We start from the raw sequence: 25,249 nt of genomic DNA, 5'->3' as shown, positions 1-25,249 counted from the left end.
TGGTTTTCTTTTAAATATATACGGTACATTTGATGACATCTTGGTATTTCTAGTGACGACCAATCTGGCAATCCATTTGTCATACCCCACTGTAGTTTTTGTTATATATATATATATATATATATATATATATATATATATATATATCAGTATATATCAGTATATGAAGCACTCTGAGTTTCTGAGTTTCTTGGGATGGAGAAATGTTATTCTCGATTTTAAGAAACTCAGAAACCTTGTGCCCTCCAGGTCTCTTTTCTAACAGTCAACATCTTTGGCTAAGATATAGTTAAGAGTACACTGAATATACATCGGACATACATGATTGTAAAATACACTATATCACTCATGTTGCCAACCGAAACCAGTTTGGATGAAGAGAACATGTTTTCTCTAGACAGTCGGCCTGTATGAGGATGTTCAACTTTTTTCTAATTGATATGGCTAATTAACGTGGTGGTCACATTGTATTTGTAGTGTTCATCCGAAAGTGAAGCACAGTGGAAGTCACTGCCAGCTGTTCAGGGACAGTGAGCATGCAACAACGCTATAATGATGTTACCCAAAAATGAACACCACGCAGGGAAAGTTCCCTCTGGGACTTGAATCCCCATGGCAGTGCAGAATCTTGTCTCACTTACCATTCGACCAGACAAGACGGTAGCCCTTAAAGTGTGTCCACTGGAGGCAAAGAGGGATATTTTTTAGTTTTCAGTCAGGCACTCATGAGCCAACCAGTTTTACAGGCATTTTGTTAAGTGACAACTCTTCCGTTAAATGTCCCTTTTTATTGTGAAGCTTGTGTAGTAAGATCCAAACGTTTCATGCTACATAGGCTTTTATTTACCAGACAGATAAGCAGAAACTGTAAATGCACACACACACACATACACACACACGCACACACACAACACACACACACACATGCAGTACATACATACCATATGTAGCAATACTGTGTAATAACATGGATTACTAAGCTACAAGCAGGTGGTCATTTGTGGAGCCGCTACTGCTATTTAAGACCAGATGTCAGCTCGTTGTCTATCACAGTGTGCATGTGTGTGCATGTGTTATGCTCATGCATGTCTGTAAGCAGCCCTGCAGTCAGCAAAAGCACCCTGAGGACAATGAGAAGTGATGAGCATCTCAGAGCAAATGCCGCTCAGCTGTCAGATTGTTATGTTTGTGTGTCAGTGTGTTTGCGTGTATAGTGTGTGTCTGCTTGGATCTCGTTGACTCACGCTTGTTCCACTAGCGCTGACACGGCATGTCATGTTCCCCCATCAAAGTCTGCTCATCACATTTTATTCTTTGTCTGTGTGTGTGTGTGTGTGTGTGTGTGTGTGTGGTTTGTGTGTGTTTGTTTGCGTGCGTATGCAACGTCATCTGACCTGACAGCTCAAGACGTGTGCATTTGGTTACCATAGCTCCCTTTTTTGGGCTACTGAATTTATGAATTCTTGGGAGGACAGGCACCCATTGCAATAAGACTATGGGATGCACATCTATTGTGACATACATGAACGTAAACAATTTGGTGCTGAAAATCAAATTTTAGCATCTACTATTACATAAAAAATAACTTTATAAGTGCAGTTACAGAAATTAATTTCCCATGAAATTGCCTCTCTGCACTATGAGGATCATATTTCTGTGTTTATTCTGGATGCAGTAAAAGACCATATATGTTGCAAACTAGACAATTTTCATGGTGCAGTGTTTGTAACAAGCATTAGAAGGTCTTTAAATAAGTGATTAGACACTTATTTGGAATTCCATTGCAAGCTGGAAAGTTTTAGCATGTTTATATCAAATAAATGTTTGGGGTGTGCTTAATGCATGTAGTCATGAGGTCTGTCATTTCTGTTTACTGAAAACCAATGAGGACTGAATATGACTTTGGTGTAACATACTGTACATTAGTTGAGAAGGGTACCCATGCAGTTCCTACTTTAGCAAGTAATCTACAGTAAAGTGGATCAGGCAGGAGTGAAACAAAGTTGAGCATAGATGTCAGCTGGTAGTATTTATAAATTCCCCTTTTAATACTTTAATACCAAAGTTCAAATGATAATTTAATAACGCTACACACAAAGTCAATTCAGTTTATGGTCTACAAACCAGCTGAAAGAAGCACAAATCTAATTCAGATTGTATTTTCTGCAAAATGTCAAGCTTTTGTCTGATATTCATTAGGAAGTGAGATGAAAACATTTCTTGTGCATGTGGGTGAATGCTTAATTTTACAATTACCAGCTCATTGATATTTAATGTGAGTGTGCATACGCACTCCTGGCACTGCACCAAGCAAATTCAGCTGGCAGTAAATTAAGAGTCTATGATATATAAACTAAGATACAGACTTATACAGTAGACGAGCTCTTTTCTGAAGTAAATTTATAGGGGACGCATCCAGAGATAAATGGCGTCAAGTAACGGTGATAATGACACAAAAGCACACCACACGAATGTGTTCTTAGTGGTGAGAAATGGCCTGATTTAGTGTTCTAGACCACAAACTGTGAGAATGTACTATAAACACAGAGCCCCCCTTATCCTCACTTATAGTAGACTCCTGTATATTACAAAGTGATGCATTTTCAATCCAAAGCCTTCAGTGTTCCTCCTCTGTGGCACCAGATATACAACTAACAGGCAGCTCTCGTCAAGCTGTCACTGAAATGTAGCATGGTCTGACCTATACATATTGATCAGCAAAGCAAGTCAGATTGTAGAACTTGAGCATTGCTTCTCATTAAACCAGTCACAAAGAGTGAAAGGTGTTACCTTAAAACATTTCTTCCCCACTGGCTTCTGGGCAAAAGCATCCATCACATTATTAAAATCCAGGACTCTGACCTCATATGATTTAAGTACCACAGGACGAGATGCTAAGACATTTCTCTGACATCACGGTTGTTAGTTTGTTCCTTGAAAAACAAGTATTTCTCCTCACAAATTGTGGCTGACCGGTGCATATTTTAAAACTGACTACATTATAAAAACAGCTAATTAAAATGCACTAGTTAAGCGCAACTAGCATAGGCCAGTTAATCCCTTCTTTGGGGACGAGAGTTTCTCAGCAAGAGATCAACATGCTGTCTGTGTATTCAGCAGTGTTTGAAAGCCATACAGCTGGATGCACATGGGAACTGGTCCACTTGGCCCAGTTTAGTTTTCGTGCTTGTGAATAGGTATGAAGCAGTCCAATTCATCCAATAAACTACACCTATCTGATCAAGAAGCCCAGTGTGTATACCAAAGAGAGACTCCATGCTAATAAATCACTGTACAGTATAATGAACCACTCTGTGCTTGGAAGGCATGTGTCCCTCTTGAGAAATTAAATATTTTCTACCCATCACTGTTGTGGGTTTTTTTTTAAGAAATCTTGTTTGTGACTGTAAACTAAGTGTAACACTAATTCCCTAAACGGAATCTTTACTATAATTTTAATGTCCATTTTATGTTTACTCATGTACATAGACAGGTTAGCCCTATTTCTGTCTCACAATCACACTCTGTGTGGGGCATGTTCAATTATCCAGTAACATGCTTAAGACCACAGTGGACTAAATCAAAATAAGAGCATGCACATTTGCACGCACTACTCATGAAACGCTGTCCACTGACTGGCTCATTGTCACAATGATCAAAACGCACACACACGCAGGCCCACACAGAGTACACAGACCAGTTCATCCTCTACTTGATTAGGTTAGTCCTGCGAAGCAGCTGCCATCAGTCTTAATATTACACTAGAAAATAGGCTAGCTCAGTCCCACAGAGGCTGTAGGTTGTACCGTGTGTGTGTGTGTGTGTGTGTGTGTGTGTGTGTGTGTGTGTGTGTGTGTGTGTGTGTGTGTGTGTGTGTGTGTGTGTGTGAGACAGAGAGAGAGACTATTGTATCAGCAAGAGATGAAATCTGTTCCCCACAGGATGTGTGAGAGCTATTCCAGGGATCTTGTTTTGGCCATGGAGAAGCTATTGTGTACATGTTACATGACAACCAGGGATTGAAGTATAGAGAACAAAAGCGGCCTCGCAGAAGAAACTCTAGTTTTGAGCTTCTTCTCTCTCATAAGTGTAGTGACAGGCTTGCCTACACACACACACAAACCCACACACACACACACACAAGAATACCCACCCTGCCACAGACTCATACTACTTCCTGGAGCGATGTCGTGCCCATTTAGTTGTGAAGGACTTCTGCATTCATGCAGTTTATGCTGCTTCTTTTTCTGTCTTTTTCTGCCTATGCATCAATGAATTCATGTCATGAAATTCTCTTTGTAACATGTGTGTGTCCCTTCTCACCGACTACATTTAAATTTTTTTCCCCATTGCCACTGTATACTCAAGAGTTTCTGATTCATGTGTAAAGACATCTGACTAAGTGTGGTAGGTCTCCATTTTGGTTTTGAATTGTAGTGTGTTTCACATCTGACAGGAAATAAAAAAGACAAAGAGAGTTTGGCATAAGACAGGGGTGCTTTGACAGTGTTATTTCCATGGGGTGCCAAGTGCGATTTAGTGTTATTACATCCACACCAGGAATTAAAATGTCTGATGTTTTGTTTTCCATCACCAAAACTCAGTTTGCCATGCACATCAATTACTCTCTAATGTGTCCATTTAAACTGACAGTAAACACCTTATCTCACTTGTTTCCCAGTTCCAGCAAGTATCCTGACAATCAACTCCTGACATAAATATGTTTGCATGTTTGTATTCAAGCTGTCATTGTTTGTGCCTCTTTTGTGCCATAGAGATTGTATTTAATCTTTATTTAATCAGGCAGTCTCATTGAGATTAAGATCTCTTTTCCAAGAGAGACCTGAGAACAAGAAACATTCATAAGACAATCAGCAGACAACACACAACAACTACACAATAAACAAGGCATTAAAAAAAAACAGATAATAAAGCTTTAAAATCTCAGAGGGAATGTAAGACACAAGTTTGAGGGCAGTTTGCAGTTCATTCCATTTAAAAGGTGCGTACTCCCCGAAACCAGTGCTGCTAACATTAGTGCGTACATGAGGGATATCTAAGGTTAAGTAGTTAGTGGATTGTGTACTGTAGTTACTAGATTTAAATGAGAATCCAGATGCATGGACTCCTCTGAGAAGCGCCTATTTACACATTTCAGTTGTCCTAACTGACCTCTTAGACACACAGGTATAAAGAGAGAAAACTGCTAAAATGAAAATAGTGTGTGAAAACATTTTCTATACCACAAAGTAAATTGCAGAGAATGCATCTCATTAAACCTGGCTCTGCAGGGAAGGAGGATCCATAGCTCGGGGTGTGAGTGGTGAGTTGATGGTGTTGTGGCTTCGAGTCCTGCTACAGTCTTTGTCTTTTGTCTCATGTTTTCTTTCCAGATAATCCCAAATGATACTGACTTCAAACAAATGACAGTCTAATCCCCCAGCGTTATTGATGTACACTGTTACTGACAGTGTTGCCTGACCCCCAAACAGCATGGAATTCAAACAAGCAACGAATAATCCGATCCCTATGATTTATTGATCATCTGTGTCCTTGACAGACGCCTTTGGTCTAAAGTCTGTGATGCGTTGACCTGGTGTTTGCTCAGAGTTGATGAGCAGTATAATTACGAGAGCCATTTCTAGACATTTTTTTGCACAAGATCAGACTTTCAGTGGCGCTCCTGAGGTCTTTGATCTTTTCATAGCCAGAAAACATAAATACAGTAGATTTTAATTTTGTTCATATTTATTCAGCTTCACTTTTGCAACAAACACGTTCGTCCACTGATGAGTATGTTTACATGTATCCTACTCAGGAGTCTTATAGTGGTTTTGATCTTACGTGGGATATGATGTTTGCATAGAACATACAGTAACCAGGTGTTTTCAGCTTCTTTCATTGGTGACTAATATTATCCACTTTTCTGATCCTCCTCCTTCTCCATATCCCAGACTGTCACTTCTTAACCGACTTAGGCACAGGTAATACCAGTGTCAGACAGTCACTTGACCTGACCTTTCTTTGTTGTTTATTTTTAGTCAGCCTTCAGTGGGCCTGTAATATGATGCATATGCACTCATTACAAAACTGTTTTGTGCCCTGATTACAAGACTCATTAGACTGCAATTAAGACTGCAATTTAGCAGGGTCATTTTTAGGCAAAGGTTACATAGCTGGTTGACAACGGCATTTTTAGCGCCCTTCTAATTAATTTCACAGGCCCAATTTACTTGTTGCTTGTTTTGTCAGTCCACCATAGTAAGAATAAGAGTCATAACTGGGATTCTGTGTGCATGTATACAGTACCAGTCAAATTTTGGACACTCTTGAATGAGAAAGTGTGTCCAAGCTTTTGACTGGTATTATTCATAGTCATTGTCTGGCATGTGTACAGGTGCGCCCTCAACTCAAATAATGAAGTTAGTAAAACAGCAGATATGATAAAAGATGTAATGATCCACCTCGACAGAAAGTAAAAGTAGGGATGTCACGAGCCAGATCAGGGCCAATCTAGGTATTTAGTCGGATAGATATATAAGCTAAATACAGTCAGATCTGTTTCTGCTCCCGGAACGTCAGCTGTCAAAAATGCAATGGAACCGCAAAGCATTGTGAGCAATCGTGTTGATACATGATAGAGTCACTTTAAATTTGTAAATTGGTCATTTTGTGTCCATTTCAGTGGCGTTTTCCAGGTATCCCCACCTGCTGCTGCTCCTTGGAAACTGCAGATATATTGTATTCATTGAAAAGAGTTCATCTAAATCTCATGTGAAAATTGACCAAAAATGACGATTCGATTATTCCTTCTAACAAACAACCATTCAAATATCTATTTTTGCACATTATGTCCATAAGAGGGCAAAGCAATATGAGAGACAGAACCACTTGTATAGATTTATTTATTTCAACATAAACATGTCTTTTAAAAGATCTACATACCTACACATTACAAAGTAAACAAATAAAATATGTACTACACCCTAAAACTCTCTCTCTCTCTCTCTCTCTCTCTCTCTCTCTCTCTCTCTCTCTCTCTCTCTCTCTCTCTCTCTCTCTCTCTGTCTCTCTCTAGAGTGAGAACTCAGAACAGGCTGTCCGTCTTAGCGAGATCAAATGAACTGATTCATAATTGATATGTTATTCGACAGGCTAATTTTTATACAGGTTAGGTAATATTCTTACCGGCTTTTTCGATTTCTCAGAGCGCAAATCACTCTCTCTGCGGGCGAGCTGGGTTGTGAACTCTCTACCATCATTACCACACAGTTGTTAGCTTGTTTCAGCTTGACCCTCATTTCATTTTCAATCAGCGAAAGTAACGTCGCGTGCCTCCTGTCCGTCATGCACCGCATTCAGTGCAGCTGAATACGACCAAAAACCAGAACAAGGTTCAGAAATGTGCATGTAAACATCCTCATTGATGAGAGCATATTGCTGATGACCAAACATGGAACAGAACCTGATTGAAGTTGAATGAAACTAAAACTACATCATTAAGCTTTTTAGATATGAAGACATCAAAGGTATGAAAACATCAAAGCCCTTCGGATAGAAACGTCCTTGAGTTTTAGAGAAGCAACTGAAGTCATTTCAGAGATTACAGAGTTTTCTTACATTCATTTGCACAATCAGAGAGAACTGTAAGTTTTACCGCCTCATGTTTACACACTCAATAAAGGCCACCATGTCACCGTGTCTTAATTTATATCCAACCAATCTGATCAGAGGTATCATGAAACGATGAAGGTCTGTGGCCAGTGCAGGTCCGTGTCTGTTTGTGTATGTTGTAAACAGCTAGTGAATGTTTCCTAGAATTCCTATGTGCGTTACTGAACATGCTTTGAAAAACAGTGTTTAATGGCAACAAACCAAGGGCCTTGATTAAACATTAAAGTGTTTTTTCTTGGTAAATCAATTTTCTAACTGCAACCTGTTTATCAAGGATGTTAAGTAGCAGCTGATATGTAGTGTGGTCAGTCAGGGTCAAGGAACACATGTTTGTCTTTGATGGGAGCTCCATCTGAATTCTACTTCAGGCACATACATAATAAGCCTGTGAACTTCAAAGCAGCAAATTTGCCTTTGCTACACGTACGCTATTTCTTTTCCAATCAAAGCTTCTTTCTTTTTCTTTTTTTTTTAAATCCCCTTGTTTATTCACACAAAGTGATACCACTTTGCCACGGAGAGGGATCAGAGTACAAGGAAATGGTGCAATGCAGTCCTCATCCCGAGACCACTGCTGCGTTTGCATACAAGCGTAATTGCTCACACTTTATTTGATAGTTTTATTGTCAAGTTAAGTAAACATAAAACATCCACTGAGCTACAAGTGAGACTGACATTATTGGGAAAAGTAGTGCACATACAGCCTGTAAGTGTATGGACACTTCTTGTTTTTGTTCTTCAGGTTCTGTGCTTCAATTTGAATAAAATAATGGATACTATATTAAAGTGCCAATTTGAGTAGGTTTAATCAGTACAGCAGAAACGGTGTGGGAGAGATAGCCCTTTTAACACATAGTGCCCAGAGCACACTAGAGTAAAAGTCAGGGGATCACCAATGTCATTAGGTTTCATTGTCACAGAAATACATCAAATAGTTGTTGAAATATTTCAGTCTGGACAAAAGTGGTGGACTGACAAACCCTGTAACAGGAAGTCTTGACCAATTGTTATGTTTATATCATAGAGAAAGTTGAAGATTTATGTGATTGGAATGGCTCCCTGTCCTTCAGAAGGTGTGCAAGTAGAAAAAAATACACTAGTGTTGGGAAAAAAAAGAGTAGGTTGTGTGTTTTCACGAGTTTCCCTCAGTGATGTGTGTGATTTGACACATTTGTAGAAACTGAAGCATATTTGTTGTGAGACAAACACTGTCGGGTGTAGATTGCCCTTTAGACCCACCATGTTGAAGCTTTTCCTAATAGATAGCATTTGTTTAGGCTTAATGGTGTGCTGCTCAGAGGAGCGAGGGTGAACGTGGACCGGCAGACAAAAATTAATTTTAGACTTAAAAGAATAAACAGAGAAAATTGTGCAGTTCGTCATGGATATTAGATGGATGTTTGTTCCTATTGGTAATTAAGGCTATGTGTACAATACACTGTATGTTTGTAGTGAGGTCATCAAATATTAAGGCATCATCATTCATCCAGGGACACTGTGATGTTCTCTTTCAGCAGGTGTATTGAGTTTGGCTGCTGGTTGGTACAGACCTTATTAACAGAGTATTGGGCTTCAGCGTGACTCCATCAGGCAAATCAAGGGAACCTAAACCCAGGACCCAATCAGTATGCTAATAAAGTCACTTCTTTAATGACTGATTAGCAATTCAGCTAATTTTGTCTTCGCTCAGCTTGCACACAAATAAGTGAAATACTCTCTTAGCACGCACGTATACATGCACACGCAGTTTAATAGTTTTCACATTTATTTCTTATGTTCCTCATTGCTGGCAATTTATTTATAAGCCTCCCTCTATTCCTCCCTCCTTTACTTGTCTGTCTTGTCCACATTCACCTGCCACACCAAAATGATAATTAAATTGTTTGAAGTATATTGTGAATGTGAGGAACATTTTTAACATAATATAAATTAGATTTTTTTTTTTGTTTCGACTGTCAGCCACAGCGGAGCTTGTTCGAGTCTTTGTGTGAGCAAAGTTTCTTCCTCAGTGTGAAATGAGTTTGACTCTCTTGATGTTTGATACATGTTGATGCAGTGGCCCTTAGGGCTCAGCATCAGTATACCATCACAGATGTTGACACTTGTCCCGCTGCAGACTGTGTTATCGTGTTGGACATATAACACATGCTGAATAACATGTCTAACTCCGGCATCTCTGTCTTTCTCAGTGCTCAGCGGCCTCTGCTCCAACGACTGTCCTGATGATGTCAAGGTAAGAAGTCTGACTTTGTCTGTCTTTGTTTGTCCATTTTTCTAATGACAGCATAAAAATCGTTGTGAGGTCAAATTATTTCTTATCTGTTTGACCACTGACCAGTCTGACCAGGTGTCTGGGTGTACCGTCTGTTCCCGTTGCACTTATCTCTTCATGCATACATCTTTATCTTCCACTATACACAGCAATATTTCAGCAGAAAAACAGAAATAGGCTGAAATATCATCACTGCCGTCCAAACTACACCGTATGTGGGGAGGATCAACTTTATATTCGGGAAATTAGGGAAGGGGATTTGAATGGGTGATGTGTTTTGGAGCTCTAGGGCCGTATGAACACCTCTTTACATGTAAAAGAACCTTTCTTTTACCCGCAGCTTGAAAAACAGCACAACAAATGGAAAACACTAAAATAAATGGTTTGTTTTTATGCGATAAACCACCACCTGATTTCCACCTGCTCATACCCCTCCTCCTTTCTTTCTTTCTTCATGCATACAAGTCACAGACCGCCACATAACGAACCCGTAGGCCTGCTGTACTGTATTTCATACTCTTGTTCTTCCATGCTCTCTTTGCATTCCCAATGAATGAACCAGTGTGAGAGTTTTTGAACACAAGGGCAAAAGACGCGAGGTGTTTGACCTCCTGTCCTCTCCTTCTGTCCTTGGCAAATATACTTTGGTGTTTTGCTTGTTGCTTGTTGTTGTTCAGGGACATGTTGACAGTGATGGTCTCCGCTGAGGCTGGGTTGTGCTAATCATGTTGTAACAGCAGGTATTCATCCCAAATTGACCCTCTACTCTCAATCTGGATGTTTATGAGGTATCCAAGGCTTCATGTTTGCGATGGTATAACAAGGCCAGACGATGCTAATCAGTACTCTACATACAAGCTGAAGTTCGGCCTTTCACAGTGCTCCCTTAAGCTCCGTTTCTGCCTCTGGAATTAGTTTAGTTGACTAAAGCATGAGGTGTGTTTTGTAAATGATGGTAAATGGATTCAGAAGTTATCAACTCCTTAGTAGTACATTTAGCTTATTTGACTTTTGTCAGATTCATACACTCTTGAAAAAAAGCAGATAATGTACAAACTCAAAACAATAAAATAAATCTATTGGTGCTTTAAAGGACATTTTCCAGTATCAAATCAGCACAATTAAGGCCCAAAACTATTCCATTTCACGATTAGATAAAGCAATTATATTTCCTTACAGTGCGTTTGGACTGAAAGCTACTACATTACAGAATAAGGTTTTGCATTAAAAACATCCCACAAGCTCTTAAAACATAATGTATTTTGGAGTAAAGTGTAAGCCACCAGTTTACGGAGCAGCTCGATTTTAATCTGCTATTATTTATCCCAAAGAGCAAATGTTTGATGATCATGTGTAGACGGACCAAGGAAGAAATAAAGCGGCCAATAGCATCACTCCTTATACAACCTCTCACCACCGGAAAGCCCTTTGCAAAGCACATTAGCTTTGACATCAACAAGAAGCTGCTGGTATAAGAGTTGTTTTGGTTTTTCTGTCCGTCTCTTCTTCCACCCGCTTGTTGTCTAACTGAAAGCTATGATGAATGCAGTAGACGAGTGGAGCTTGCGGCTGTTCCTACTCCTCTCCTCTCCCATCCATCACCTCCTCTATCTTTTCATTTCACTGTCTCGCTCCTCTTCTTCTTAGTCACACCTCTCTTGCTCTGTCTTTCTCTCAGCCCACTAGTCTGCTCCTGTGTGGCTTTCTCATCTCTCTCTCTCTCTCTCTCTGTTCCTGTTTTTTTTTGACCTCATGTCGGTTCCTCTCTCACCTGACCACCGAGTGTCACAAGATGAAGGCCCGAGTCTCTTATGCACTGTGTACGTTCGCATGTGTAACAGGCTCATGATTAGCTGATGTAAAGCGAGGGAGAGCGCGACAGATCTCTTCATTAGTTGTCATCCTTTCATAATGAAGAGATAAGACAGCACTCCGCATCCGCCCACACAGACGCACAAACACACAGCCGTCACACTCATTTATGCTCTGTCAGATTCAAGCCAGCTACGTCAGACATTTTCTATGTCATCTAGCGAAAATAAAAGTGAAAAACAGCTAAAGGTCACAGCGGTGACAACATTCCTGTCTGTCTTTCTGCCCACTCTTGCTTTCATGTCTGCTTGTGTGTTCTTTCGCCCTTCCTGTCAGACAGCTGACGGACAAAAACTTCTTTCTTTAACTTGTCTTTGCATGTATGTTTTTTTTTGCAGCCTTTTGGTGTTAATCAACCAGGTCCCTATGTCATGTACACCACAGTGGACTCCAATGGCTACCTGAAAAACGCCTCAGGTCAGTACTTTCTTCTTCTTTTTTTTTTATCTCTTTCCATGTTAGCTTTCACTGCTAATGCTAAACTACCCAGTTGAGTGATAGAGAATAGCCAGAGAGACATTTATTTTTTTGAAAATGTCACTGCCTGAGCATTTATACATCGATGTCAGGTTTATTAATAACTTAACCTCCTCACAATGACAGCTGTCCTTAGTCTGGCAGAACACCACAGGGTTTCTCTTGGAGGATTTTGAGAAAATAGAGAAGAAAGCGAGGGACATATTGATTTCATTTTCCAGCTTTTTTTTTTTTTAAATGAGAAAATAGCCTCTATACCTCAAAGACAAAGGCTGAAGTAGAAAGGGTAGCTAAAGAAAAAGGCAAAAAGAAGGTCCTCCAAGAGACTGCTGTAACTGAAAGGAGAATAAATCAGTTTGATAAGGCTATAATCCTCGCCCCATGATGCTTCTGGACTTTTTGCTTTGTTCACACTTCTTCTATCAATGGTTTGAGGTTATTACAGGTCCTGTTAGATGCTCAATTACTTTGTTTTTTCTATATTTCTATGAAAGCTGTTTGGATTATAACAGGTTTCACTTACAAATCCATAGGTTGTGAATTGCTGTAAACAGGAAAATGACTTTCCACTTAAAAAGTTTTTCAGCACTATCAATCAAATATTGACCTGTAGGCACTTTCTATGGGATACAATCTCCTCATAGTTTTTGCAAGGCTATTGCAGAAAAATACAGAAAGACATGGAGCCGTCTCTTCCACAGCAAAGCTCAATAAGCTGTAGCTTCCTCGTGTTTTTTAAATCCCAAGGCACATCTCTTTCTAGAAAGGACCAGTTTCTATGTTATAATTTGAAAAGCCGTACAAGATTTGCAGATGTGTTTTTCCACGCTGCATCACCTGTAGTCCTCTTTAAATTTGGGACTTTTATTGACAAAATTCACAGGGATGATGAGGATGAGGATGATGATTATCCATGAAACAGGTTAGGTTTGATCCAGAGTGCTGGAAGTGGATTTCTGTTGCTCGTTGACTTGCTTGTGTGTGTGTGTGTGTGTGTGTGTGTGTGTGTGTGTGTGTGTGTGTGTGTGTGTGTGTGTGTCTGTGTGTGTGTGTGTGTGTGTTTGTGTCGTGTTTTTTTTTCATGAATTTTCAATCTCAAGCAGCTCCACTTCATGTATTCACAAAGGGCTCCTTCTGTTGTTGTTGTTAAGCAGTACTGTCAACATCTGGCTGTGTTCTGTGCTTTTAGGAATACACAAGGCATCACACCATAGGTAGGAGGTTTTAGTCACTATTGATGACAGTCTCTCACATAGTAAATTATGACTACTTCTTTTTTTGATGTCAATTGAAAACCTTGTTAGTTCAGCTGCATCGATTATTCTGTTGTAACCTGTAGAATGACAGGGTTACCATAGGATGAGAATTTCCTGAAACCCGGCACCACATGAGACTACAGCCTACTAAAGATAGATAGATACATACTGTAGGTAGAGAGCAATAGATAGATGGATGGAATCAGAAATTAGATGAGGCATTGAGGACAACAGTGCTGTGCCGTATTAGCTACAGTTAACCTAGTTGATGTTACATTGTGGGAAGGACACAGTGCTGGATGAGGACAAGATGCACTGACAGCCTGGGGTCACAGATATATATAGTCTGTGTGTGTGTGTGTGTGTGTGTCTGTGTGCAGCATAATCCCACTTTGTCAGATTTCACTGATTCATTTATTTGTTGGCACAGTTTCAGTATATACATCTTTAAAGAATGACTCGACAGACCACAGTCTACCATCGTTATTATTTCACCACCATTAGACAGCTATAGGCTCCTGGCTAAAAAAAACGGTGCTAAAACTAATCTTCCAATGGCTGCCGATATTTCAATTTGATGATATTTCAATTCGCCGCTCTGTGTCCAAGCTCAAAACACAGAGCGGACAAAATATGAACACAGGCCGGTCTGTTTTTAGTTGTTTTAAAGGGCTAGAAAGGGTGACGAAAGCCCACAGTTTCATTCCCTTTCCACACACTTCACTGGTTCAAAATATGCAGTTAAATGGGTATATAGAGCAACAGTGGAGAGCGGGGGAAAGAGAGGAGGAGGCGGGGGTGGGGGCTATCACCACCTGAACCCACGCCCACTGCAGAGACGATGGAGAGGGACACAGAATTCCACTGAAATCGGAGGTGATGACGGTTTTATATTCATACTAAAGCGAGACCCTGCAAAAGCCAGTCCTGACTAAAAGAAATGAAGGTTATTACTGAAAATATTGTCAGTTCAAAATAAGCAGTTATTTATAAAGGGAATTAGTTTACACTGAAATAAAAATACTTGACTGCTACTGACCCTTTTTAATAGGATTAACAGTAAAATATTCATTTTTACCTCTCTCACTCACTAGGACTGGGTATCATGGAGAACAAAAATTGTCTTAATTTAGGATTATTCAGTTAGAGATGTACTGTTAAAGCATAAAGGTGGTACTCCTCAGTGTTTTACTAACTTAAATGAGAAATTAATGATATTCAATAGAGCTGAAACGATTAGTTGACTCAGTCAATTCGTTTTTCAAGGACAAATGCCCAACATTTACACATTCCAGTTTCTCAAATGTGAGAATCAGCTGCTTTTCTCTGCTTTATATGATTGTAAATGGAATATCTTGAGGTTTTGGACTGTTACTCATACAAAACAAGTAATTTTAAGATGTTACCTTGATTTGTGAGGAATATTTTTTAAAATTTTGTACTATACAGTACTAGTCAAAAGTTTGGACACACTTTCTGATTCAAGGGAACGGGAAGGTGTGTCCAAAGTTTTGACTGGTAATGTAGATTAATAGATAATCAAAATCATCTTAATCTCTTAATATTCAGTATCTCTCAATCAAGTAAGTGAATCAGGTATGTGTACTGATAGATATGGTGTTTAGATATGGTGTGTCAAGGGAAAAGGGCTGGGCTAATCAGTGAATCATAAATAATACAACAGTTATGTTATGAATCCCAAACAGACTGTTTCATTAAAGGTGGATGTGTTGGTCTGGAAACCAAATTACTGGTGACTTGCTCAACTGATTTTTCACAAAAATGGAAAAGACCTGGGCCTTTTTAAGAGGTGAAATAAAGCAGGATGGGGAACACTAGTGGGGTTCAAGACTCATGTAACTGTGAAGTCCTGTTCCTGTGGACCTTTGGCACAGGTCATCCATATATCTTGTAACTCTAAGAGAAGACAAAAGAAGACAACAGCTTCATCTTTTGATGATAGGATCCTGCCTTTCCCCTGGATCCAGTTCAATGGTCTAGTTCATGTGAAGACCAGGTGGTCTTGACATTCTGTCCACTCAGCCACTATATCTCCTCTTGGAAAAAGTCTCTGGATCCCGAGACAGCGTCTTTATGTTCCTGGTTTTGTATGTTCAATAAGCAGAATCCCATTTAGTTAACATTAGAATATCCTGGCATATTACAGTCTGTCCGTCATGACTCTGGCTTATTTTTCCAGTGTGTGTTTGACTGGAGTGAGAGGAGAGAGGAGGGAGAGCGAGAGTAGCCAAAGGCTTTGCCGGCACAACTCCCTAGACCCCTCATTTAACAGCAGCAAAGTGCTGCCAGGGAGCAGGCTGCCTGTGTGTGCATTATGTGTGTGTGTGTGTGTGTGTGTGTGTGTGTGTGTATGTGTGGTGATTTAAAGTGTATTTATTCTGTAGCTTGTAGCTCGGGGAACAGCTAGCGAGACTGCCAGAGATGAGCAATGATGGGGCACACATAAACACACTTACTCACATACACACACACACACACACACACACACACACACCCACGATGTCTGGGCCTCTCCACTGGGGCCCAACGATCTTCACTTACCCTTCACCCTCCTGAAAGGGAGAAAGAGTAGAGAGGAAAGGAGAGATTGTAATATGCTGAGAGATGGAGGCAAGGACCAAGCAGGCACAGTGTATGAATGGAGTTACTGTAAGAAAAGAGGAAGAAGGAAGGAAAGGAGAGAAAAAAGGAAAAAGCAATTAAATGATTTAGAATGGAAATAACAGAAAGAGAGGAGAATGGTTAAAAGGAAGGAAGTGGGTCAGAGGAGATCAGCAGCTGGTTTGGATGAAGAGGGGAGGAGCAGAAGTAGAGTCATCGTAGTCTGGTGACATACTTGAGACACACGCACACACACATACACAGTACATGCCTACACATGTATTCGTGTACGCAAACTCGCACATATTCCTCAGTCTGTGTGTCTTCATGTGTGTGAGCACACACATGCGTACCCTGACATCTGTCTCTTCATGACCTTGTGTATGTGTATGTGTATGTGTGTACATACATAGCAGACAGTGGTGTGCTGTGCCCCTTACTAAGCAGCTTGGATGGATGAGCATGGGCTGTGATTCTGACAACAGCACACCTCATTATCAACTAACTCCTGCTGAGACAGAGAGAGAGGCAGAGGGAGACAGGTGGGGTGTTGGAGATGAATAGTTGAAGTTATTCATTAACTGCCCTTTTTATTCCTGTCTCTCTCTCTCTCTCTCTCTCTCTCTCTCTCTCTCTCTCTCTCTCTCTCTCTCTCTCTCTCTCTCTCTCTCTCTATCAAGCTATGGACACTCAGCAGAGACGCTGAGCAGGAAAAACACCGCAGTGTGTTTCCCTCTCGTGTCCCAGCTCACACACACTCATCCAGAACCATTTATCTTTAGACAGCTTGGGAACAGCGTTGGGAAGTAACATGTAATGTTCAGTGGCAATAGTAAGGTTATAGTTAACAATCAAAAGGACAAGTAAGGCTATTGATTTTTTATCACTGCCTTGAATGCCACAGTAGTGGTGACAAAGCAGAGTAATAACCTCATTTATTGTGTAATTTAATACTTTTTTTAGCTCAAAGAAGGAATTTTCTCAGGTCAAAGTTGGTATGAATCTTGAAACCAGAGACAGCATCTTGCATTTTTTAAAGGGGACGTATCAAGCACATTTCCAGGTCTATATTTATATTCTGGGAATATATACCGGTATATCTTTGCATGATTTACAATTCAAAAAACTAATTTATCTTTATCTCCCGGCCGACTTCTGGCAGCTTGGGAGTCTACATAAACGAACAGTAGTAGCAGCATTTCACTTCTTTTTCTCATTCTTTACTTGAAATGGAAACAGCATTTTTACACGTTCACCTCAGATTTGGACCTTTGACCATGTTTAACATAGACATCCAACATCATAATAGCATAAAAATAAAAGAAAATCACAAAAATAAATGAAAACAATTTAATGGGGCATCAAAGGCACCAAATGATTGCATGAGGCTGAATAGCAATAATTATTTATTGTATCTTCAAATTTTTACTGTATGACTTACACTAATGTTTTGTCATTTTGGGAACATTTTTTGGTTCAACAAGATATTGTCCAAATATCACCAAATTCAATATGCAGGTCTAATTTGCCCACCAGTTTTGCCAAACATATTTTACTGCTCATTGATGCTCTCTGCTTCCAAATTGCAGCGGTTATTTGGTTATGAGTTGCATCAGCTTTTTCTATTTCAACTGAACTGCCACTTGAAGACAAACAAATGTATTAGTTTATATTCTAATTTACCAGCTAATGGCCACAGTATCACAACAGGAAAAAGTATTTCATAGTATTGAAAGCCATTCATAAATTTGTCAGTTGTGGTGCAGTGAGGTGAAACGATGCATTCAGACTGTCAGAATTTCATTTTTTGCAGGTTATAAGATGTTGTCTTTCAAGAAATAAAGTGTAGTTTGTCAAAGTACACCATTTCCAGTGAGTTTATTTTAATTTAATACATAATTTTCTTCATATACTTAGATGAAATCCAGCTATTGTCAGTGCCAACATCCCATCATTACATTAGCTTCTTTGAAGCCAACATTTTTGGCTTTTAGTACCACTAGACTGCAAATTGAAAAAGAATGAATAACGTTGTAAAGCTAACACGCATAAAGAGAGAATGGTAACAACTCTGGGCAGTTTGAGGTGTCCAGACGGGCTGAGTGTGTCTGCGGTGCCAAAGATTATTGCGCACAGATAGAGAACAGAGAAGGAAGGAAGAGAGGGAGGACATCTGAGAGAGCAGTGACTGGAAGAGGGAGGCAGAAAAAAGTGAGTGCTCACTGGGAGGAGAATCATAACAGGCCCAGATCAATGTGGAGCTCTCTGCAGACTGTCCAATTAGGCTAATGAGTTCAGCGGATTAGCAACGCCTCACTCACACAGCACACACACACATTGTACATCCATACACAACCTTTAAAAAACATGTTCCCCTGTAGCACCTAATCCACGAGCATATTTATCATATCTTAACATTTCAGACATTTAGGAGATCCAGAACAACTCGTATGCGAATTCAAACGGAAAATCAGGTGAGCGCTGAATTGTGTTGACCTCCATATTCACCTGAAGCCAATCATGTTACTTTTTGCTGCATCATGCTGATGCCTCAAGCTGTTTCATAAAAGCCAGCCTATTGCACTTGACGTCATGCTGATCTCCGCCACAGTACACCCCGGTTCGAAGAAACTTCATCCGGTCAACAGAGAGGCTTTACCCTTTTCTCAAACCGTTTTACTGCACTGTATATGGAAGATAGGCTTGAAACACACAGGGAGAATACAGGATATGGGAGTAAGAGAATAGAGTAGGTGGATGAGAGAAATGAAAAAAAAGGTTGGAAGGGGAGAAAATGAGAGGGTGCAGAGGACAGAGCTGAAAGCATAGGGAGTTTCAGAGAGAAAAGGAGACGAGAGAAAATGAGGGTGGAACAAAAGAGAAAAATAGGAGATGGGAGGTGAAGTGCACAGAGATCAGAACAGAGGAAAGGGAGAGGAGAAGGAAATATTGGAGTGGAAGGGGAAAAAAATGAGTGGAGAGATAACCCTCCACGGAGAGAGGGAGAATTACTATTGATCAGGCTTACCATGCTTTTTCTCTTCTTGTTTTTCACTCTTTTTTTTTTCTCCTCCGCATCCCTCCTCCAATCCTCCTCTCACTCTTATCTGCCTCTTTCCTCTTTCACTTCTGGCCCTGTAATCTCTCTCCTCTGCAGCCAATTTATATAGATACCATAAATTGTAAAGAGACTGTTTAGTAACTTGTCATCGTTGTTGGCTGCCTGTCTGTTGATCTCTCTGTCTCTAAACATCCTTGGGTCTACTGAGTGAAATGCTTGTTTGTGTCTTGATAGTATGATATACCTTATTCCCCAGTTTATCCAGTGTAAATCTTATCACAGACATTAAAATGAATCATAAGAACTTAAAACGTATCTAGCTGTAACTTTGGCCTACGATTCATCCTCCTCTATTCCTTTGGTGGATGAGGAACTTGTAAAGAGGCTGCCGCCAACAGTTTGTCTTTTTTTTTCTTCTTCTTCTTTTTTTTATGCTGACTGATGTTTGAGTACCAGTGCTGGTATCTGCAGCTGTGTGTTTTATCATTGTGAAAATCTCTGATGATAAGCTTAACTTAATGAAGCAATTTTTTACCAACGTTTTTTGTCAATCTTGAATATTACCATCCTTAATGGCTCCGAAAACTTTTTGTCTGCTTATTGTCAAGGTATTACTCTTTCTACTGTTCTTGCAATACCCAGATATCATTGCAAGTGTTTTGTGGAACTCGCTTCCTTGTTTGTGTTGGTTTCTTGAAGTAGAAGTATTTATGAATGCTTCTGTTCTGGGAAAATGCACAAAGACATATGCTCATGCTCTTATATGAGCAAGTGTACAGTTCAGTATGCTCTAAATGTTCTCTAATAAAACTCAAGAGATCAGGTTTACAATATGCTCTTTTAAATGATTTTACAAAAAATTCTGAACTTGCACATTTGAAACATTTAATTTAGTTTTAATCTTTAATCTGACTTTTTTTGTGTGTTTTTCCCCCTTTGACTCACTTACTCTCCTATTGCTTTGTAATTTCTGTTGTGTTGTCTCTGGAGCAGATTTGAAAACTTAAGTTCATTTTTACTATGAGCTCTTAGTATAACACCACTGAAAGGACACATACTTTATTGACTAAGGACACAAAATCTGCTATCTCTATTTGGTTTTTAAGAAGGGCCAACTAGGGTGGTGACAGATGTCTTTAGGTCAATATACTCTCTCCCTCTCTCTCTCTCTCTCTCTCTCTCACACACACACACACACACACATAGTGTAATTTTGGTCGTCATCTGGGCCCAAGTGTCAACATGGTTCGGTGCTGTAGTGTTTGAGAGGCAGTGCAGAGCTGCATGGTGAGAAGGACAAAACAACTATAAAGCCCTCTGGGTCCCTCAGTGTGTCACCACACACACACACACACACACACACACACACACACACACACACACACACGTACATTCTCACATACACATTCACACAAATCTTCCCTCACAAATCATTGTCCAGATCTTGACACCATTGTATGGGCTCTGAAGGGGGCTCTCCAGGCAGGGCGGACTGTGTGCGTGTGTGTGCATGTGCACTATCTATCCCTGATGGCTCCACCCTCCATCTCTGCAATTTGCTCCTTTTATCACCATCAGGGGAGCTAATGGTTTCTATAGCGACAGGCACTAGGAATTTCTCTGAAAACATTTTTTTCTTTCAGTTTTGAAGCCCTGGGGAGTGAGAGAGAGAGAGAGAGAGAGAGAGTATGTGTGCATGTGTGTGTCTCCCGCAGGCCAATTATGTTTATGACCACGTTACCTTCCTTGAAGAATCGCTGGAATTATGATATTATTGTATATCTCACTATCCCATTTACTGTTTTACATGTTTTATGTTTCGATTCCTCTGTTAGTTACAATTTTATTATTTCAAAGGCCAGATGTCTATAGTCAAACCTCCGGACAGGATGAGGTTTTTCATGAGATACTGTATGTGTCATAAGACCTTTGCAGGACAGACACACACACATTAACATGATGTAGTTCCCTTAGAGGCAACCATGTACTCTCTCTGTCTGTATTCCTCTCTTTAATGTTTCTCGCGTTTTTTTCTATTTTGTTCTCATGTCCACAGGGAGGTCAATTTTGCATCCCAAAATCCTAGTCAATGTCCTATCTGTCATTTCACTGACAGAGGAACAATAATGTGAGGACTATCAAAATTCATTTCAACAGGCAAGAAAAACACTTGCACCACAAACCACTGAAGGTAAAATGTAATTAGCATATCCTAATTCCAGATTTCACGCTGCTACATCTAAAATCATTTCATGTGCACGTGCAGGGTTCAGAATTATTTTCAGCCCAGAATGTCAGCTCAGTGACAAGCATACAGATGTCAAAGCATACCAGCAAAGGCAGCTGTATAGATACTGTAAATGTAAACCAACAGCATTGTTGTAAATTACAGTATGTGGTGTGTTGCTGAGAGCCAAGAGAACAGATTCCAAGAACTTGGTTTGCAAGTATCAGACGTAGGAGAAAGAAAAGAAATATCAACAATGTGATGACCCCTGGTGTCATCCTTGTTTGGACTTGTGATTTACTTGTCTGCTCTGTCTTTGCACGTGTTTGTTAGGGCACCTGGCAACACCTGAAGGCCCACAGTGTTGCCAGGTTGTTAAAGTCTGGGCTACAGCTGTGGCAGTCTCTCTCCCTCCTCTGACTGCTTCTTGCTGCTGCTGCTGCTTGCAGCTTTCAGTTTCTCCCTTCAGGTACCTGTTCTGGTTTGGTTTAGTTATGTCGCCTTAGTTGTACCTTACAACACACACATGCTCACATCTTACAGTCATGCTCACCATACACCACTGATGCTACTGATATTCACACCCCATTCCTTATATACTTAGTTCATTCTTTAATTTGGTTCAATTTGGTTTAATTTGGGTTTAATAAAATAGCTTTTGTTTAAACTTTGATGTGGCGTGTCTCCCTTTTGTTGTGGCCACTTGAGCCATGTCATAACAAAGGGGGTCTCGTCTATTAGGGTTAGTTTGTTTAAAAAGTCTGTTTTGTGCCCCAGGTAGCAGTTGGGCACATGGTGTGATTATGATTTGGTCCAGCTGCATGCTGGCTTTGTGCTGTGTGTTTGTCGTCAGCGCTGTTTTGGTCTTTGGTTTTGCTTTAGTTTAGCTCTGGTTTTGCTCTGGTTTCTGGTTTTTGAGAGATACATCATGTGTTTTTTTACAGGAAGTTTTGGTTTCTGACCTGGTGTCGGATTGCTGTGTTTTGTTTAGAAGGTAGGTTTTACTGTCCTGATATGCTGTATACAGAGTTTTCCCCATTAGGCTGTAGTGGCATTTCCCCTTTTTGTTGTGTACCTTTTTTGGGGTTTTTTTGTTTGTTTGTTTGTTTTGGTTTTGGTTTTTTTGTAGTGTTGTAGCAACATGGTTAGTGTCAGTTGTTTTCAGACAACTGTCTCAGGGGCACATCCGCGTGATTTTGCGGGGTTGCCTACTTGCAGGTCACTTTACAAATCCGCTGGTTTTCAGTGCGTAAATACCTGCCACAAACCACATGAAGACTAGGGGCCAGTTATAATAAGTTGTGGTTAGGCAGTTAGGTGGAAATTGCTGGGGGTTGTCAAATGCATGTCTTGCAGTGAACATGTTACTGTCTGTATCAGTAATTTGTAATTATGGCTTCCTTGTTGGGGTTTTTTTTATGCGCCTATGGCAGAATTTATAAGTGGCTGTAAAAAGGATCAGTCTGTGCAAATAGCTGACCGTTATGGCATTATTGTGGCAGAGAAAAGCCTAAGGAGGAGATTAGAAATGAGGTTTTGTCATCTTTGTTTGAACAAGGTGTGTTACAGAAAAGTGAGTTTTCTCCAGCCACGGCAGAGCCAGCGCCCGTGTTGGTGTCTGCTCCAGCAGTTGTGCAGCTGGTTTGACTTTTGAGCAGCAGAAGGAGATGTTAGCCTTGTAGTTTGAACAGGAGAAGTTAGGGAGACAAATGGACAGGGAGGAGAAGCAGCTTGAATTGGAAAAAATGCATCAGGTGGATAAGGAGAATGAGAGGCAACTTGAGTTGGAAAAGCAGCTTGAAATATACAGTAAATATAGTTTTGTGCAAATCTGAACAAAACAAGTAACTTAAACTCTGCAGAATACACAGACCAGTATGAAGAAACATACTCTGCATTACTTGTCTCTTTCCATGCAAACTGCAGCAAACCTGCTGCAAGCTGTATTGGCTCCAAGTTTGTGCACGTTGCTTAAAGGGACCTATTATGCTGATTTCCAGCTCTATTTTTTATTCTGGGACTCCACTAGAGTAGCTTTGCAGTTCAAAAAAATCTTAATCTTAGTGTAACTTACACTGGCCCTTTATGCAGCCCCTCAGTTCAGCCTCTGTCTCTTAACAGGCAGTTTTAGCTCCTGTCTCTTTAAGACCCCCCTCCCGATGAGCTCACTCTGTTCTGATTGGTCAGCTTCCTGGAAGCTGGCCAAGGGGCAGCGGCATCAGAGTCGTGTTAAGTTACCGCTGATGCAAACCCAACATTTCCTGCTTCACTGTTTCATATTAAAAGATCTTAAATGACTAAATAACAGGAGACTTTTATTGTGGAGAATTTACAAGAAATGAAACATGCTCCTCACTGAATTAGCTTAGCTTTGTTAGCTGCGCTAAAAAACAGTCAACACAACAACATATGGAGGTATTTGGAGCTATTTGTTCAGCGGATCAGTAAGAAATAATGCAGAGAGGAATAGTACAAGCAGAAACAGCCACAGTGATGATGATTTTTGATGAAGAGCTGCAGACAACCAGCACACCTTCAACAGGTAAACAACTTATTTTTACTGTGCCTGCTGTGTAATAGGAAAACACTCACAGTGTGCCAGCTCAACTCGGGTCGAGCTGGCACAGTGTGAGTTCTTTATATACATATACATATGTGTGTTTGTGTGTGTGTGTGTGTGTGTGTGTAAGGAAAAGCATAATAGATCCCCTTTAATGTTTTCAGCATTACAACACTTTAGTAGCCACTTCACACATCATTAATATTGGTACTACAGAGTAGAGGCTAATGGACCTATTCAGGCTACAATAGACCCTTTTTTCTTCATTAGTATTAGTATTGTCTTATGTCTTGGTCTATGGTCAAAGACCTAGTTAAACACAGCATGTTAAGTTATACGTAAGAAGTCTAGATGACAGAAATGTTTTGATTTCATGTTGCATTGCTGAACACATGAGATGGCAGCCTCACCTATATTTAACTACAGTATCTCTTAACATATTGGAGCAGTTTTCAAAGACATGTCATCTGTTGTATGACTCCTCCTCTCCAGGCTTTTAATGAGTTAGTGAATCATTGGTTCAGTCTACCTGAGACTGTGCAGACCAATTAACTTGAGGCAGGACTTCTGCAGGACAGAAAAACCTCAGTTTTGGAGTTTGATAGAAATAAATAAAACGCTCAGATGGAGAAGAGAGCACTTTCTAATACTTCACTCTGTATATTTTATTTTTCTCTTTCTCCTTCTTTTTCTGCAATCAAACAAATCAGGCTATAACCTTTAAAAATGTTAATATTTAATTTCAGGTGTGTATGTGTGCATGAGTGTCTGGCTGTCAGTGTGTGAGGTCCTCAGTGTCTGTGTGTTTCTGTGTGCCCTTGTTGGTAATATTGGCTGGGCTTTGGACAGTAACTGTGTGTGTGTGTGTAGAATTTTGTGAAAATGAAAATGAGCACACAGACATTCACACACACACACACACACACACACACAGACACACACACCAGGGCTGACTGCTTGTGCTGCTGAATCCGCTTTGTCTTCTAAGAGATGGATTGTAGGCTGTCAGTCATGTGTGCAGGGCGGTATTCCCTGCCAAGGCCTCAATGGCTCTGCTATAGTGAGATAGCACAAAAACACACTCCAACACAGACACACACACACAGACACTCCGATACACTGCTCTGCATAATACCCTCTGCCAGCCTTCCCATGTTGTGAAATGGCTTCGCTCCAGCCGCGGCTACTTTTCCTAGCCAGTCTACACACACAGCACTCAGCAGACGCT

The 25,249-nt window shown here is 40.3% G+C and overlaps 1 protein-coding gene across 2 annotated transcripts in view; it reads left to right on the top strand.

Moving 5' to 3' along the window:
* Positions 1 to 25,249, top strand: part of itfg1 (integrin alpha FG-GAP repeat containing 1) — a 148,507-nt gene that overhangs the window by 103,178 nt on the left and 20,080 nt on the right. For both annotated transcript variants that reach the window (XM_067596020.1, XM_067596011.1), the window contains exons 13-14: positions 9,864 to 9,907; positions 12,157 to 12,235. In XM_067596020.1, coding sequence (XP_067452121.1) covers positions 9,864 to 9,907; positions 12,157 to 12,235 — 123 coding nt within the window. The remainder of the gene's footprint in view (positions 1 to 9,863; positions 9,908 to 12,156; positions 12,236 to 25,249) is intronic.

Source organism: Thunnus thynnus, chromosome 1, assembly GCF_963924715.1.
Source record: "Thunnus thynnus chromosome 1, fThuThy2.1, whole genome shotgun sequence".
Classification (NCBI taxonomy): domain Eukaryota; kingdom Metazoa; phylum Chordata; class Actinopteri; order Scombriformes; family Scombridae; genus Thunnus; species Thunnus thynnus.
The sequence above is the reverse complement of the archived record's forward strand: the minus strand, read 5'-3'. Positions and strand labels throughout refer to the sequence as shown.